At 39.9% G+C, this 16,256-nt stretch overlaps 1 protein-coding gene across 3 annotated transcripts in view; it reads right to left on the bottom strand.

The window, feature by feature from the left end:
• Positions 1–16,256, bottom strand: part of syt7a (synaptotagmin VIIa) — a 74,064-nt gene that overhangs the window by 4,588 nt on the left and 53,220 nt on the right. For all 3 annotated transcript variants that reach the window (XM_034879368.1, XM_034879369.1, XM_034879367.1), the window contains 3 exons: positions 13,672–13,803; positions 2,712–2,814; positions 353–614 (listed from right to left, as the gene is read on the bottom strand). In XM_034879368.1, the coding sequence (XP_034735259.1) occupies positions 353–614; positions 2,712–2,814; positions 13,672–13,803 (497 nt within the window). The remainder of the gene's footprint in view (positions 1–352; positions 615–2,711; positions 2,815–13,671; positions 13,804–16,256) is intronic.

A 16,256-nucleotide genomic window follows, 5' to 3' on the forward strand; every position in this document is an offset into this window, starting at 1 on the left:
AGAAAAACAGCTCCTGGCTGTAGCTTCATATTTAGCATACATATAATGGTATCAATCATCTCATCTGACTCTCAGCAAGAAAGCAAATATGTGCATTTCCCAAAATGTCAATCTGTCCCTTATAATGAGTAATGTGGTCGTATATGAAATGAAATGATCTGCCAAAGTTTGAAAAGTTTGGTTATTTCACATGAGAGTTTTCAGTGTTCAATTGTTAGTAAGTAATTATTAAATATATTCATTTTACTTTAATGTGAACTTTGAATTTAAAGAGTTGAAATGGAAATATGTGATAACAACAATAACATTGCAGCAGTTATTTGATAAGTAGTTTAGTGAAAACAACACAGACCCTCAAACAGGAAGGTTTCGTTCCAGTGCGGGTTGAGGTTCTTCCTCTTGACCTTGGTCTCTAGCTTGTGCTTTTTGTCCGGCAGCAGGTAGATTTTCACAAAGGGATCGGAAGTGCCGGAGAAGTCCTTGGCTGGGAGCTCCTGGCCCCTGAGAAGTTTGACTGTAAGGGTTGTGTTCTGGAAGCTGTACCCTATGCTGAACTGGATCCGGCCCAGCTTCTCACTGACAGGCCCTTCGTCATCTTCCGAACCTGGAGACAGCTGCAGGGGCCACAAATGCAATAAAATAAATACAAATACATGTTCATGTACATGCAGCAACAGCAGACACTAAGATGAAAAGTTCAGTCTAAGGGCACACAGTCCACACAAGCATGTGCACACAGACCGTGACAGAGAGAAGCTGTGAGGGGAGGAGACTTTAGAGCTGCATTTCTATCAAGGCGTACTCCAGCAGGTGCTTAAAGGCAGAGATTGTTCTGGCATTAACAGTACTGAGAGAGTTTCATTTCCTTTCTAATGTTCTTAAGAGGCATGAGGTTCTCAGATTGAAGATAGGGGAGCTTTAGACAACCCATCCTCTCTCACAGCCACTCTGTGACTGCTTTATCACTTCTGTGCACTCAAAGGCCACTATCTGATAGAAGACAGCGGACAGAGAGAGGAAAAGAGAGAGCGAGAGACAAACAGAAATAGTAGAGGAAAGAGAGAGAGAGATCATTGCATGAGAGGCACAAAGAAAACAAAAGCACAGCTCAAGGTTGGTATTCTGCACTGGCAGCAGTCTTTGTGGTCACTTCTTTGGCTCCACCTTCTGTCTTTGTCCTTAATTTCTCTCTCTCTGCAACAATAGCACTGATTAGAAAGAAGCGTTTGAGGACACTGAGGGAGAGAAGACACCTAGCAATTCATAAGACCACGTTGTTCAAGTGCCTCCACTGATACTTTAAAAAAAAGACCAGCCTGGTTGTCTGGTTTACCTAAAATTGTTGGTTTCCGTGTTTGGATAAAAACTTTAATTTCTAAGTGGAAAAGACTAAATCACTCAGCTTTTGTAAATATGGGTTTTTAGAACTGACAGGCAGAGCATTTGTAAAATATTCCAAGTTTAATTAATCAAACCGTGTTATTCAACACGGATGGCTTGTCCGTGTAGGACCTGCGTTTTCTTCATATTATGGCTCTCTTATTACCATTTACAGCTTTGAATCAACCTGGCTCAAGCATGGAGGATGACTCAGCCACACTGGTCCTACCTCCTGACCAAGAGTTACCCATAGAAATAAAAAGTTACCTCATGTAGTACATGGTCAAATGCATGTGGACAGCCAAATATCACACACTTGTGATCACTAAACATTTCCATCCAAAACCATCTTCTTGTTATGAAGCTGGTTGGAGGGATTTGCCTCCATTCAGCCACAAGAGCATTAATGATGCTCAGCACTGATTTTGGCGGATAAAGCCTAGCTCACAGTTAGCGTTCTGATTCATCCCCAAACATGTGACAAGGGTTTGGCCGGCTAGTCAAGTTCTTCCACATCAAACTTGAATTGTCATTTAAGGTCGGTTTACTCATCATGAGCAGTACTACTCAGCCGGTGAAAACAGCTGTATGTGTCTGTGGCTCTGGACACAGCTTTTTAAAATCTTTAAAAATGTCCAGAGTTGGAGACTACAACTTTAGAGCCTGCTTGAAAAACTAGGGGACATGGAACTTAAAATACACAGGCATTTAGTATCTAGGATGATGTGTTTTTGAAACTGGACAGAAAATCTGAATATATTGGCTTCTTTTGCTTCACTTTATTTTTAATATTAAATATGAAATGAATCTATATTTTTCATACCGTTAACAAATGCCGTGAAAAGCCAAAAACTAGCAATGAATGTTGTGTTATCCTAACATTTGTCTGTGTAGCTAAAGCCTGACATAGCGTTTTTTCCTCTTTGCCACAGAGCTCCATTGTAAAGACTATGAAATTACACTTAAATGAGACACATTTTTGCACCGGGTGACGCTTTTTTTTTTTTTAAATAGATATTAACACTTACTCCCGTTTGACTCATACTTTCTACAATCTACAGAGGCCAGCTGTATTATGACTTTTGAGTCTTTGATGACTAGAGGGGGGACAACATGCAGATAAAAGGGCAGCAGGTCGGACTCAAACCTGGGGCGCTGCCTTAAGGACTGAGCCTTAGCATATGGGGCCCACACTCAACCAGGTGAGCTACCATTGTAAAGCGTTTTTTTGGCTTTTAAAGGGACATGTTGACAATAAAGTGATATAGAATAACAACCACTTTACATTCAGAATAAGGAGGGTGGAAGTGTGGTGGGATGAAGGGTCTTACCATCACCATATCTCCAGTGAGAGAGTTGGCCAGGTCAGTTACCGATGAGTGGCCGTCAGCATCAGGAGGTTGGCCCTTGGGGCTGTTAGCTGGCTTGTTGCCCCTGTAAACAGAAACACAGTTTGACCCAAAGGGAAAATGGTGAGCACGTGAGCTGAGAAGCTTACTCATCTCCAGAAAGAGAGAAAGTGTCTGAGCACGCAAGGAGCCCAACCTCCACCTGTTTGGCGCTTGTAAATTGTCTATCTAAAACAACCAATTGAATCCAAGTATGCTTTGGATAGATGTCACTTCAAAGTAGATTGTGCTTTGTCTAGCTATCATGAGCGAAGCCAAATAAAATCTTCCAAAAATCCCACAGATTAACAGCGGGCGCTAGAACTGAGGACATTTATTGCGGTGAGTTGTGTTTGATGAAACTTGGAATCTGAGATGACTATACATATGTCCAGTGTGGCAAACATCCATGTCTCTAACAAGAAAGTTACCTCCACTAAGTAAACAAACACATATTTAGACAGAACACAAAACAAAAAAGACTAAATGTAATCATTATCTCCCTCTACAGACATCAACGAGGCACACATATGTATAATGACATGTACAGCAACACAATGTCACTATATGTACAAGAGACAGACACGTATAGCAACATTTAGAGGACCAGACATTTAACGGGACAGATGTTGAACAGTTTTGTAAAGTGTTCTGTGAAGTGTATTTCTTTAAATCTCTCAGTTATTAAGAATATGCATCAACAACACAACATATGAATAAAAACATAAAAGAGAGAACAGAGATCTCCCATGGCACAGCTGGTACTTAGGTACAAATGTTAAAAGATGTCAAGTTGAGTTCCCTCACACGAGGAAATCATAGCGTTAAAGTGGGAGAAACATTCTGGGAGAAAAACCTCTATGTTCATACATCATGAAAACAAGAAGAATCACAAAGTGTAAAGAAAACCAAAAAACAGCAAAAAAAGACAAATTAAAAGAGAATAAATATTATGTGATTTGAGAAAGAATGAGAAAACACAGAACAAGAAAGAGCCAAATGCAAAAGTCCTGGCCAATGTAACGTGACACATTGGACACACAGCACTCCATAGATGACTGGTCAAGGCACATGGAGAGGCTGAACACTGAAACACTGTTAGGTAACAAACAAACCCATCAGAAAAACAACACATGCGTGTGCGCGAGCGCACACACACACACACGCACACACACACACAGACACACACACAGAAAGAGAAACGACATGAGCAGATGCAGAGAGAATGCTAAAGTTGCACACACACACACACACACACACACACACACACACATACACAGGACAGAAATTATAAAGTCTGTAGAGAAGATCCACAAGGAATGAAAGAAATAGAAAAGCAAGCAGATTTTTTTTAAATCTGTATTAAAAGAGATAGAACATATTAATAGCATGAACAGTGAGGTTACAAAAACCAAAACCAAACAGAGAGTGAGATTGTTACAAACACCAGCACATTAGAGAGAAAAAACAGCTTCAAGAAAGGGTAAGGAATGAAGGAAGGAAAGCCTGGAAACACAAGAGAGGCTTAGTTTGGTCAGTCTGATAAGTTTCAAAGAATAAGAGACAAAAATAAAGAGCTATGCACACAATATCTCTAACAGGAAACAAATGGGCGAACATGCTAAAGGGAGAAAAAGAGCACAGAAGAAAAGAAAAAGACAATAAATACAATTGATCACAAAGGAGATCAAGAACCAGCACTCTTTACATGGAGAGCTCAAAGTAAATGATAGATGAGATATAGTATGAAAGAGAAATACTGCGTAAATATATCTTAAAAATATAATACTGAAAACACAATAAGGGACAAATAGTAAGAACATAGGAAATGCACGTTTAGAGTGTCACAAAACAGGGTACTGGTAGTAATGAAGTAAAAACTAAAAATTATAGAAGTTAACTTTACATCTAACCCGATTTTCCAACCATTTCGCAACACTCTAAAAGCGTGGACTGGGGACACAAGGGCCAAAGCACAAACTGGCATTGGCTACATGTGCATATATCACATATGCAAGTAGTTGTCACTCACAGAGTGAAGGCAATGCCTATGACAGGCAGAAAACAAGGAGCCCATACAAAGTCTGTCTGTCTGGCCAGCAATCTCTGTCAAGTTTTCACTGAGAGAATGTACTTTTTCTTTGGGTGCTCTAATTTTGGTGATAATTGATGTTGAATGCAATAATGTGTACATTTTTGCTGAAGACAAGGACAGAACCGGAGTAAAATATACTGACAAATAGACAGACTGAAAAAGCAAGCGTACAAGACAGAATCACTTCAACCAGCAAAGGAATCAGAGCGAGACGAGGGGATGGGGAGGAGGGATGTTAACCATTTAGAGAGGGAAAGGGAATATTCATCAATTGGTGTTAGTTGTATTAGTTGCCAAGGGAGGTGCATTTTCAGGGGCCATGTTTATTTTTTGCACAGACTCTGAACTGCAGGCAATGAGTTTGAGATGCGAGGAAAAAGCTGGGGCAAAACACTAAACTAAGATCTGAGGATCAGCTCAAAAGAGCTCTAAAGCATGGAGAGAGACTTTGGGTTTGAAGTAAAGCAAGGCACCTCCCTCCTCCTCCACCTCCCAACTATCGATGGGGGAGTGAATGTCTTCAATTATTCATTCTCCTTCATGCTTCATTCAGGGGTTCAGAGCATTCTCAGGTAAGAGCTAGTGCAGTCAGAGGAATGGCCTTTCTACCAGCCCCGCTCCACAGCACATGAGGAGGTGCTCTGCTCCAGCGCCGTTTAAACAAAGGGACTGGAGCTGCAGATTTGTTGCAGGTTATAGTTTATTTAATTTCTAAAAAGCAATATAAACTGTGGAAGATGATAAAACTACAACTGCTATATTTGGAGTCCTTGCTTTTTCTATCCGGCCCCTTGAGTGTTAATGATAGAAATTGATGCTTTAAAGCCTGCAGTTGTCTACAGTATCCAGTGGGAGGCAGAGTGGACTCGAGTTCAGCTCAGATTCTCCCACAGCTAGGGCAAAGAAAGTGGGCTGTTGGCATAGCAACGGGTCTAGAAACACAGACCAGACATTTGGGGGTTTAGGGTGTGTGTGCCAAGAGGTTGTTGGGACTGGGCACAGGAGAAGGGTGTGTTTGGAGGGGTGAAGCAAACAGGCAACCACAGTGAGAACACAAAAGATAAGGTATAGGATATATGACAGGTACAGGTGAGAACCTCGCAGACACACACACACATGAGCAGACACATGGAGGCAGGCGGGGCCACTTTGGGTTTCACCGTCCTGTGATACTATCCTGTTTTGTTACCTGACCGAGGGCCAGCAGCTCGAAGAGAGGGGAGGGGGGGAAAGACACTCCACTTCTAGGCTGGAGAGAGACGCGAGAAAGAAAGCCCAACCCAGTCCCTTTTTTTTTTTTTTCTCCCACCCCTTTGCAAACATGTCACACTCAACCAAACATGCTTGCCTGAGACCATGAAGTGATGTATTCAACGTCTATGCTCAATTTCATAGCCACCCAGACTAGATCTATCATTCTATCATTCTTCAGGGGCCACAGCATCCCAGGATCATACACAGTCAAAACCACAGCAGTGAAGCATGGCGCTGCTTACATAACTCATCATCCACATGAAACACATGTAGATACCCATTCAGAGTCAGCCAGTCACTCCTGCTGCTTCACTACACTAAGTCTACGACCAAATATTCTGCTGCAACATATGAATATTGATGCTTTCACTGTTAACTTAATACGTTTACTATATCCTTTTTCAGATAGAATCAATATGGGCCGTGATAAATGCTGCCTTCTGTTTTGGCTTCTCAAAATGGAAATTAATAAAACAACAATGTAAATTTAGTGGATGCCGAAGGTTGTTTTCATATGCACTATTTTATGTCTATTTTAATTTGATTAAAAGCCGTATTTCAGACGTACTACTTTGAACTTTGGTGGCCAGCAATTGTCCTTTTGACTACGATACACTTTAGCATTGCAAACATGATTACTTTTGAATCCAAAGATTAGCACAGTGTTTACCCCATCTATAACAGTTCAGTCCCACCTCCCTTTATAGCCCCCCAATACTCTCTGCAATTTAGCATTCAAGATGTCTCAGAGCTTAATTAAAACAAAATAACCTATCCTTCCAGGGAATTTCAGCACAACATGAAATCATTAAAACCTTTTTTTTTTTAAGTCTATTAAAACTTGAGTCTACCAAATGTTTTGCATCACGATTAGATACAGAGATGGCCTCAGAGGTGGAGGCTGGTGCACATGTGCCACCTGTTCTGAGGCAGGACACAAGGGTCCCAGGCTAATGTTCCAAATGGCTCATCTCCCCAACTGCCGTCCCTCTATCTGTATGTATGAGATGAGCATGTTTTTCAGCATGCACCTGCTGTCTAAAGTGCTGCCTTCAGCGCCACATAACGCATGGATGTGCAGAGTACAATGAGTACTCCCTCCTCCAGCTCATGGAAGGAAGATTGATATGTGCCCTGAATATTCCCTCATCCTCCCCTGACATACTGTATGGATGGATGGATGTACAAATGCATTAACCTCTGCTTCCTGTCTTTGTGACTCCTTTTTTCCGGCCTAGTGTACTTAGCCCCTTTTTTTAGTATCTAACTGAATGCATCTCAACATTCCCTCTGTGATGTGTGTATGAGCATGGGGCCACAGTGAGCCAAAGGCCCAGGGACAGTCTTAAGCAGAGCCCCCTGAGGACTCTGCTGATTAGCCGGGCCCATAAAGACCCTGTCAAAGGAGGAGCTGACTAGCAGGGCATAGCATAATCAATTTACATGTTTATGCACAGATTATATCACCTGGAAGCATAAAACAGCAGTTTTTTTTCTTTTATCTAAGAAAACAAGGCCCAAAATGACCACCTTAAAAGGCTACTCTGCACGTGTATCTGACCTCGGAATGACCTTAGATTACACTAACACACATCCACCACCGCATAAACATTAAACTCCTCCTACACAGAATAAGGACTTTAGAAATCAAACACACAGTCATGACTTTAAATAAACACACATTTATATTGACGTATGTTACTGTGATTGCATTTGCCTTTCATGTCAAGTTAAGCTGTTTAATTAGTTTATAATATATATGAAGCAACATTATACAGCCCGCTTGACAATAACAGACACTAAGAGAATATCCCTGAGTGCATCACGACTTTGAGGCAGAGTTTCTGAGGCAGAAAATCTATATTAATAAGTTTATCAATATCTTTAAGATGTATTCAGAAAAATAAAAATAAAACTCCAATTGCTTACACAAAATGATGTAACATGCATGGATGAATAATTGAAAGACCACAGGCAAGTGGATTGAATGTTAATGTAGCACGAGGATATATCCCGCCTCCTCTGTTCTGAACCTGCATCCTGATTGGGCCGTTAGCTGGCTGCTCAGAGAGAGATCTAGATTCACAGCTCATGGGGATTGTGGCTTCTCTTTATAGCTACACGAGTAAAAGAACCAACAGTATAGGTTCACTGAATTGTAACAGAATTGTGTGAGTGAGGACCAATGAGGCATTACCGAGCTACTCAAACATCGTAATTAAGCTTTCTAACATTCCCAACCTATAGATGCCTGGGGTATAAACATCTCAGCATGCCTGGCCACAGAATCAAAGCAACACACAATCTTTGTAATCCAACCGAGTTCCTCTGCTATTTCTTCATGCAACATCCCTACCGCTCTTCTCTGTCCACTAAAATTGTGTAACCTTAGATTAAAAGTCTCAGTCAATACCAACAACTCTGCTGCATTTCAAACTGTCAGTCAGTTCCTGTCTCAATTCATAAACAAATGGATTAGCAGAACCCTTTCATCCAGCGATTGTACACACAAGGTCAGTAAAGGAACGTAATGAATACAACGCACTATAACATCTTCTCATGGCCTCTGAGAATAACAGGGCGCCAACTATGGCCAGGCAAAAATAAAGAGTTAACATACAGCTAAAGGGTCAACAAAAGGCCCCTCTGTTGTTATTTGGACACTAAGTACATTACATACATGTTTCTATTAGCAGGATTACTTGGCTAATTGCACTGCAAGGCCAGGAGTATTACTGTTACCAATGGTGGAAGAAGCACTCAGAGTAACAATACAACACTGTAAAAAAAGAAAATACTCCATTATGAGTAAAAGTCATGCATTTAAACTACTACTTAAGTTTAAGTACAGAAGTTTCATCAGCAAAATAAACTTAAAGTGCAGAACAGAAGTAATAATTTTGCAGAAAAATCTATTATAATATTTGACTTCTGAGTGTTGAAGCTGCTTGAGGATGGGCCAAATGTTTTACTGTTAGGTAGTCCAGTGGTTCCCAACCTAGGGGTCAGGTCCCCGCACAATACATCTGAGGGGTCATGAGGTCATGAGTCATGATTAATGGTTGAGGAAAGCTAATTTGATAACTTGACCTCTTTGGGTGTTCTATGTTTTAAATGAAACAATGTGAGATGTTTAGAGGGGAAATGTCTGAAACATGACAAGGGGCTGCAACTACACTACTGGATTGGCACAATTACAGTTTTTTTCGATAGCTTAACAGCAGTGGTCACAACTGACGCCCCATGTGCAAAACTAAAACTAACTACAGTCAGCATTACCATTGGTCACCTGAGCTAAACAGTTCACATCACCTGCAAAACTCATTCCAAGCAACACAACTCTTAACACACGTCGTAAAACAGGCTCAGTGCAGCAAACAATTTGAGTGACTCACACTACTTTAAATAAAGAAAATATATCAATTGTATGTAATATACCAATTTTCATGTAACGGTAAACAAGAAGGAATCAACAGTTTGCTTCAATATAGTATTTTGTCTCTCGTAATTTATGGAATTACTCATAAAAAAACTAAAGGTACATAACAGCAACAAAGAATAGAGTGACTAATCCTGCTTTTGAAGTTTTCTTCATCACATTGGATGTCTGCATCAAAAATACAAATTAATGTGGTGTTTCCATTGCTTTCCCCTCCATTACTTTCTGAAAAACAGCAAGAACACAGTTTTACTATAGTAAAGATTTAGATTTTTTTTTATAGCTGTGTATGTGACCTCAGACATCTTACCTGGACATTTTGGTATCTTTGCTCTTTTACAAAGATCTTTGCTCAACAGTACAGTGTTGAATTGTTTCTTTTTTTATATGGTTTTTGTATACAAAAAAGACTTATATGTACACTAACTAGTCTAAAACAAGACACCTACTTAGGCTTTCAGGTATAATTACAATGAGCAGTGTTTGAAATACACCAAACTAAATATATTCTGTTTGAAAGCATGGTTAACAGTTGTGACAGCAGTGTGTTAGCATTTGAAGAAAGTGCTACAAATCCACAGTGTTGTGGTTAAAGTCATGAGGTAAGTGTGTAGAGTTCGGTCCACAACAACTGCTGCTGTGCAGACTGTAGTTTGAGTTTTGCACATGTGGCTCCAATTGTGCCCACAATCACATCACATCAGAAAAAAAAAAACTTTTCTCAGATCGAGTAATCACATGAATTCTTCGAGGGGGGATTGATTCCTTGTGGAGGGAAAAATATTTTTGGAATTCATCTTAAAGAGTGTGGCAGCAGCAATAACAATACACAGCCATGTATATGCGATGCATAATGCTTATGCTCATTAAAAACAGTTAGTGCTGTACCAAATAGTTTCGGAGCTGTACCAAATTGTTAACAGCTTTATTTGTAACGTTTACATTCAAATTCAAAATCAACATTCGAATGCTGATTTAAAGGTCTGCCTCCGAGGAACGAGCTGCGCTGAGCCACTGCCCACTCCCACTTGACAACGGCAGAGAGAGACAGAGGGGGAAAAAAGTGTGTAGCCATCATATTTTCACATCTAACTCTGTAAATTAAGAGACACACTGGCTGTGTGTCAGTGCGGCGCGGGCAGTACATGCCAGTAAAATTCTGACACTCCAAAAAAAACTCACTCGGCGAAGTATGTAGGCCTACTTTATATACTGCACAGGTTTATTTCAACCAGAGTTGGTTAAGTTGCTTATTTTGTTTATTTACCTAAAAATTGACTAAAAAGCTAACAGCTGGTGTTCCTTCATTAACCCTTCATAATGGTGAGTTTTCGAGCAATCAATTAGTCATGCCCATCCCAACTAAGTCACAAACCACTGGTGGTTTAATCTTTAACTATGCATTATCTAACTATGCATATTTTATAAGTTATTCCGTGTTTCATTACGTCAAATTTGAATCTAATGGAATCTTTGAAGTAACAGTTACTTTCCACCACTCGTTGTTTCACTAACGTAGGACAACACATTGGGCGGAGCAGCTCTTTAATGTTCATCAACAATGGAGAGATTTAGTTAGCTTTGATGATGCTAACGTTTGAGAGTCATTCACATTAACTTCAGAGGCTTTATAATTTGCCAGTCACATGTTGTCCAGCTGATCCATTAGTTGAAATCCATGGGGTATTACATGAGTGATGCAAGTATGGAAATGAGTGATGGGCACATGAAGGACATGTTTGATGTGAATGCAAAGACTGCGATGATATGGATATACAAGGGGTGTGGAGAGCGTGATGTGAACGAAAGCACAGATTTGTCTCCGGCTTGACAGCCCCATTCATAATGAGCAATATGCCAATAGAATGATTGATTATTGAATATTGATGGCCAGACATCTGTGAAGTCAGCACTAACACCACGGGGAATGATATAGTCCCAGCAAGCTTACACCTTGCATTTCTAATACACTGTGGACTAGTAACATTTAATTGAGTCTCTAAATTTAGCATCCAATTAAACTATGGCTAAATCATTTATTATACATTTAAATTTGTAATCTATCATGAAACAAACAAAACAATGAGTGGCTCAAGTGGAATTAGTTCACAGCTCAGGAGAGGGAAACACGGGAGTTTGTCCGAGACATATGAATCATTCATTATATTCAGATCTCTTTTTCTCCATTGTTCACAGACTAGAAGCTGCCAGTCATTCTGTTTTGACTAGAAAAAATTAAACGAACCTCAGGTTAATCTAGAAAATACCACAATGCACTCAATCATCGTTAAATCGAGACGAGTCCTGCAGGCCAAGAGCTGAACTCAGCCGCCTGCGGTTCCTGCTTGCTATTTAGTCTATTAGTGGATTTCACAACCCATTTAAGGAGGTTTCCAGGTGAATACAAAAGCTGGGAAAGCCAGATGTAATGTGCACAGCAAATTACACAGCAAATTGTACTCCTCTGTGGCTCTACGGGTTTAATCCTGAACAATGTAGATAGTTTTGATGTTCTCAAAAGCAACATGTTACCGAAAGAATATTTTCATGCTTGTTTGTATCTCCTTGCAGCACCGCGTTGACTTCAGGAAAAGGCCACATGCTGCTTTGGGGTAAGAGACTAACATGAGCCAGACAAACCAAGACACAAATATCTTTCACTAGTTGCGTGGATCTAAAGGCTATATTTTTAAGATAAATGAAAAGTGCTTATTAGTTCAGGGAAGACAATTGCTATTATTGCTATTATAAGACACAACATACCCTGCAACTGTCTCCAGTTGCACAGCCCACATGTGTAGCTTCATGCTGCAGCTGCGCGGTCTAGATGTAAAAACAGTTACCATCTGTATTGTAATAGAGCCTTAGTTTTAAATCATGTGTCAAATTGATGAAACACTTGTGAATGGGTGTGATGAGTAAATCTGAATTTCTTCACCTTCCCCCGCCAATTTGTTTTAAGGTGTGTGTCATATTATGCATTTCCCAATTGTATCCAATTTGTCACAGAATCAAAGTGAGGTAGGCAGAGGAAATCAAGTATGTCGCATCTGCCTAGCGCTGGACCAAACGCAGGATTTCACTCTGGCTCTATGGTGTTACACGCTGGCACAAATAATCAAAACCACCATCCATGGCCGAAAAATGAACAAACAACAAGCACAGTGAGGTTTCAGCGTGTTGTTTCACATGACACAGCCACTGTACTCATTTGTTAGTCTTAAACTGTTTCACAAAAAAATGGTCCAATTCCAATCCAATGGTCCAAAAACAAAATGCAAAACTAATTATTTCGGGAGATAGGGAGATGTGAGCGAGAGTGGTGCATCCTTAAAGATGAGTAGAACTATTTTGGCTCCTAGTGTGTAAGGTGGCTGGCAAGGAAAAGGTTTATTTTTAGAAGCGTGTTTATGTAAGTGACTAACATGTTTGGGAATAATGAGGAGGCTCTCTAGACCCTCGGTGGAGCTACAGAGACGGGACTTTCAGAGCAGCCGAGGGTGATTGAAGGAAGCTAATGAGCAGGAGGGAAAAACACACAGGAGTAGAAAGGACTGGGATAAAAAAAAACATGAAAATACAAAGGAAATACGACAATTACCAATGGGAGGTCTCTATAAGGCTGGAGCAAAAAGAAAAACAAAGAGATGAAATGTTGGAGAATGTCATTGTGATGGGAAAGATGATTATGGTCAGGAAAAAAAGACCAATAGCATGAGAAAACAGTTTTTATTTGACTGACTGAAACTTTACCACTAAAAGCAGCAAAAAGGATTGAAGTACCAGTGTGCATCTCACTGCTGTGATTTATGAGCTCATTATGCTTTGCAGCTAACATCCAAATTGCTTTATCTCTTTACTCATCTCAGCATTACAGGCATTTTTTTCTACATTTGGTTTCATAGTCGGCTCTCATTTTTATTTCTGTAACAGTGTCAAGCTCTGGTTCTATTTGGGCTGCAGGTCTTTGGCACAATGCACTTAAGTGCTATGACACACCGAAGACACTACAAAATAAAACTACTCTCCTCGCCTAGCTGTATCCTTCACGTCCTTTCATTTGCAACTCATCCTTCTCTCGCATACAACAAGCACTCTCATACATTATCTGGTACCTCTTCTCAGGAGGGGGCTCCTGATTGGATGATGGTGGTGCCTGCGCTGTTTCCTGCAGGTCAGGGATATTGGCAAAGTCATCTTGCTCAGCCACACCAATGGCCAAAGCCAGGACCACCAGCTTCCCTTCACTGGCTCCCATTTAAAAACACAATAAAGAAATAGAGACAAAGATGGAACAAAAGGCGAGAAAAGATGCAAAGGACAGAGAATTCGGATATAAAGGTGTGGTGCGGGGGGAGAGAAGAAAAGAGAGGTCATTTCAGGTGACAGCAAGGACAGTTAGCAAACAGGTGGCAGGACAAAAGAATATATGGCATTACAGAGGAAAGAGGAAACAGTAACAAAGAAAATGTTCATAAGGGAAATCCGCAATGCCACATAAAACCCCAGCAGTAAGCACTTTATCCAGGGAAGGATATTTAGAAACAACCTTAAACTGAAAGGCCAAATTAATAATGTATAATGATTTTAATGAAGTGGTGCTGACAACAGGTGCGGGCTGTGTTCACATTGTAGACAACAAATAATTAAAGGAACTGTTGGTGATTAGTCAATGATTGTTAATGGATGTGATATTCATCAGCTTGCACATCAGCTTCCACACATGTAACTGGTATGTTTGTGTGTGTATGCACACACACAAACACACACACTTGCACACCACACGCATAGTAATTTATTTAGTTATTAAACCTGCCTTTTGCTTTCCCTAGAGACCCACCTTTCCCATTGAACATGCCTGTCATCTCTTTAAAGAGTTGAGGTATTATTAAGCCTCATTAAGAAGATCTGGACTAATTGTTTCTATTTGAGTGACACAGTATCTTGAGAAGGTTGGTGTATGCCACCACTTTCTGGGTCACTGCTCTCTCACCATCCATGTTGCACTCTTCTCATTTCATCTATTCTATTCCACTACATTTGCTCTCCAAATCCCCTTTCCCCCTCCTTGCTATCTTCCACTCTTAATTCTCTGCCTCCTTTCCCACTTCCTGTCACCCACACACACAGTTCTATAGCCTAAGCCTCTGACTGCGTTACAATACCTCTGCTGAGAAAATACAGTGCTGCCAAGCTGGGGAAAGTTATCACCTCAAAGCTCACAATTTCATCTTTCTTACATGCCGTCATGCATTTTTTTGCAGCACCATAAAGAATTGTTTAATAATCTCTGTGATGTCTATACCAGTGGTTCCCAACCTTCCATGTGTGACCTACCCCCACAACCACTTTCAGATAAATAAGTACCCCATTAATTACGACCATTATATGTTGCTCATTATTTACAACCATTCATCCAATACTTTTAGCTAAATATTTCAACTGTTTATCCTTAGCTCACTATTGAAACCGTTTAAACACTGCTTTTAGCTCACTATTTTAACAGTTTATTTGTTAGTTTTAGCTAACTATTACAAACATTATTCCCTAACTAACTACTTTAACATTGCTGTCAGCTCTCTACTATAACTGATCATGCATTACTTTTAGCTAATTCAACAGTTTAGCCCTTTCTATTAGCTAACTATTACAACCGTTTATCCTTAGCTAACTAGTTTAACCGTTTTAACATTACTTTTAGCTCATTATTTAAATCTTTTCTTTTAGCTTACTACTTCAACTATATTTCCATTGCCTATTATTTCAACTGTTCATCCATTGCTTTTAGTACACTATTTCAACCATCTGTACATTAGTTTTAGCTAACTATTACAAACCTTTCCCCTTAGCTAACTATTTAAACATTGTTTTTAGCTCACTGCTTCAACCATTTATCCTTGGCTAACTATTTCAACTGTTTATTATTTTTACCTCACTATTTGAACAACATTTCTTCCATCCATACTACGTTCACTACACTTTCAAACGAGACAGTGCCTATTTATAAGACAGGAAGTGTGTCCCATTTCATATCATTGGTGTAGCTCATAATGTGCTATCTTTAATAATAGAGAATCTTGGTTGCCTAACTCTGAGCTAATCAACACATATATATATATACATATAGACAAAGAAGTGGCGCCTGGATTGACTGTCTATAAAATATATGAAACGGCATGGTGCCTTTAAAGATACTATATAGGTTATTAGTTAATGGTTATTGGATCCCTCTTCTCCCACCGCCTTTTAAGTACTCAATGAGCATTTACACATAATATTTGTTAAACAACTAATGCACCAAACATTAAGGAAGCAGAGGCGAGAGAGGAAACAGGATAAGTTATTGGTTTTAAGCCACAAAGCATGATGACCAATCACCCAAGAGACCCATTTGGTCAAATGGCTCTAAAGGCTAGATATCCGTGTCAATCACATAAACACAGCCATTGAGCTATGATTCACCCAGATAGGGAATCTGGCCAAGATTGAAATTAACTGGCTTCAACAATGGGTCATGTCTATTACTGAGCGCTCTGTATTCAATCATAAGAGGTGTTGCTGTTGCAGAGAAGGCAATACATCATCAAATATGACCTCAATCTCACATTTACAATGATGAGTTGACTAGCTTAGTTGAGTATAGGAGATATGCTCAATGACCTTGGTGGTGGCATGTGCTACATTGCTAATGCTGATTTAG

The sequence above is a fragment of the Etheostoma cragini genome, chromosome 8, assembly GCF_013103735.1.
Source record: "Etheostoma cragini isolate CJK2018 chromosome 8, CSU_Ecrag_1.0, whole genome shotgun sequence".
Taxonomy (NCBI): Eukaryota; Metazoa; Chordata; class Actinopteri; order Perciformes; family Percidae; genus Etheostoma; species Etheostoma cragini.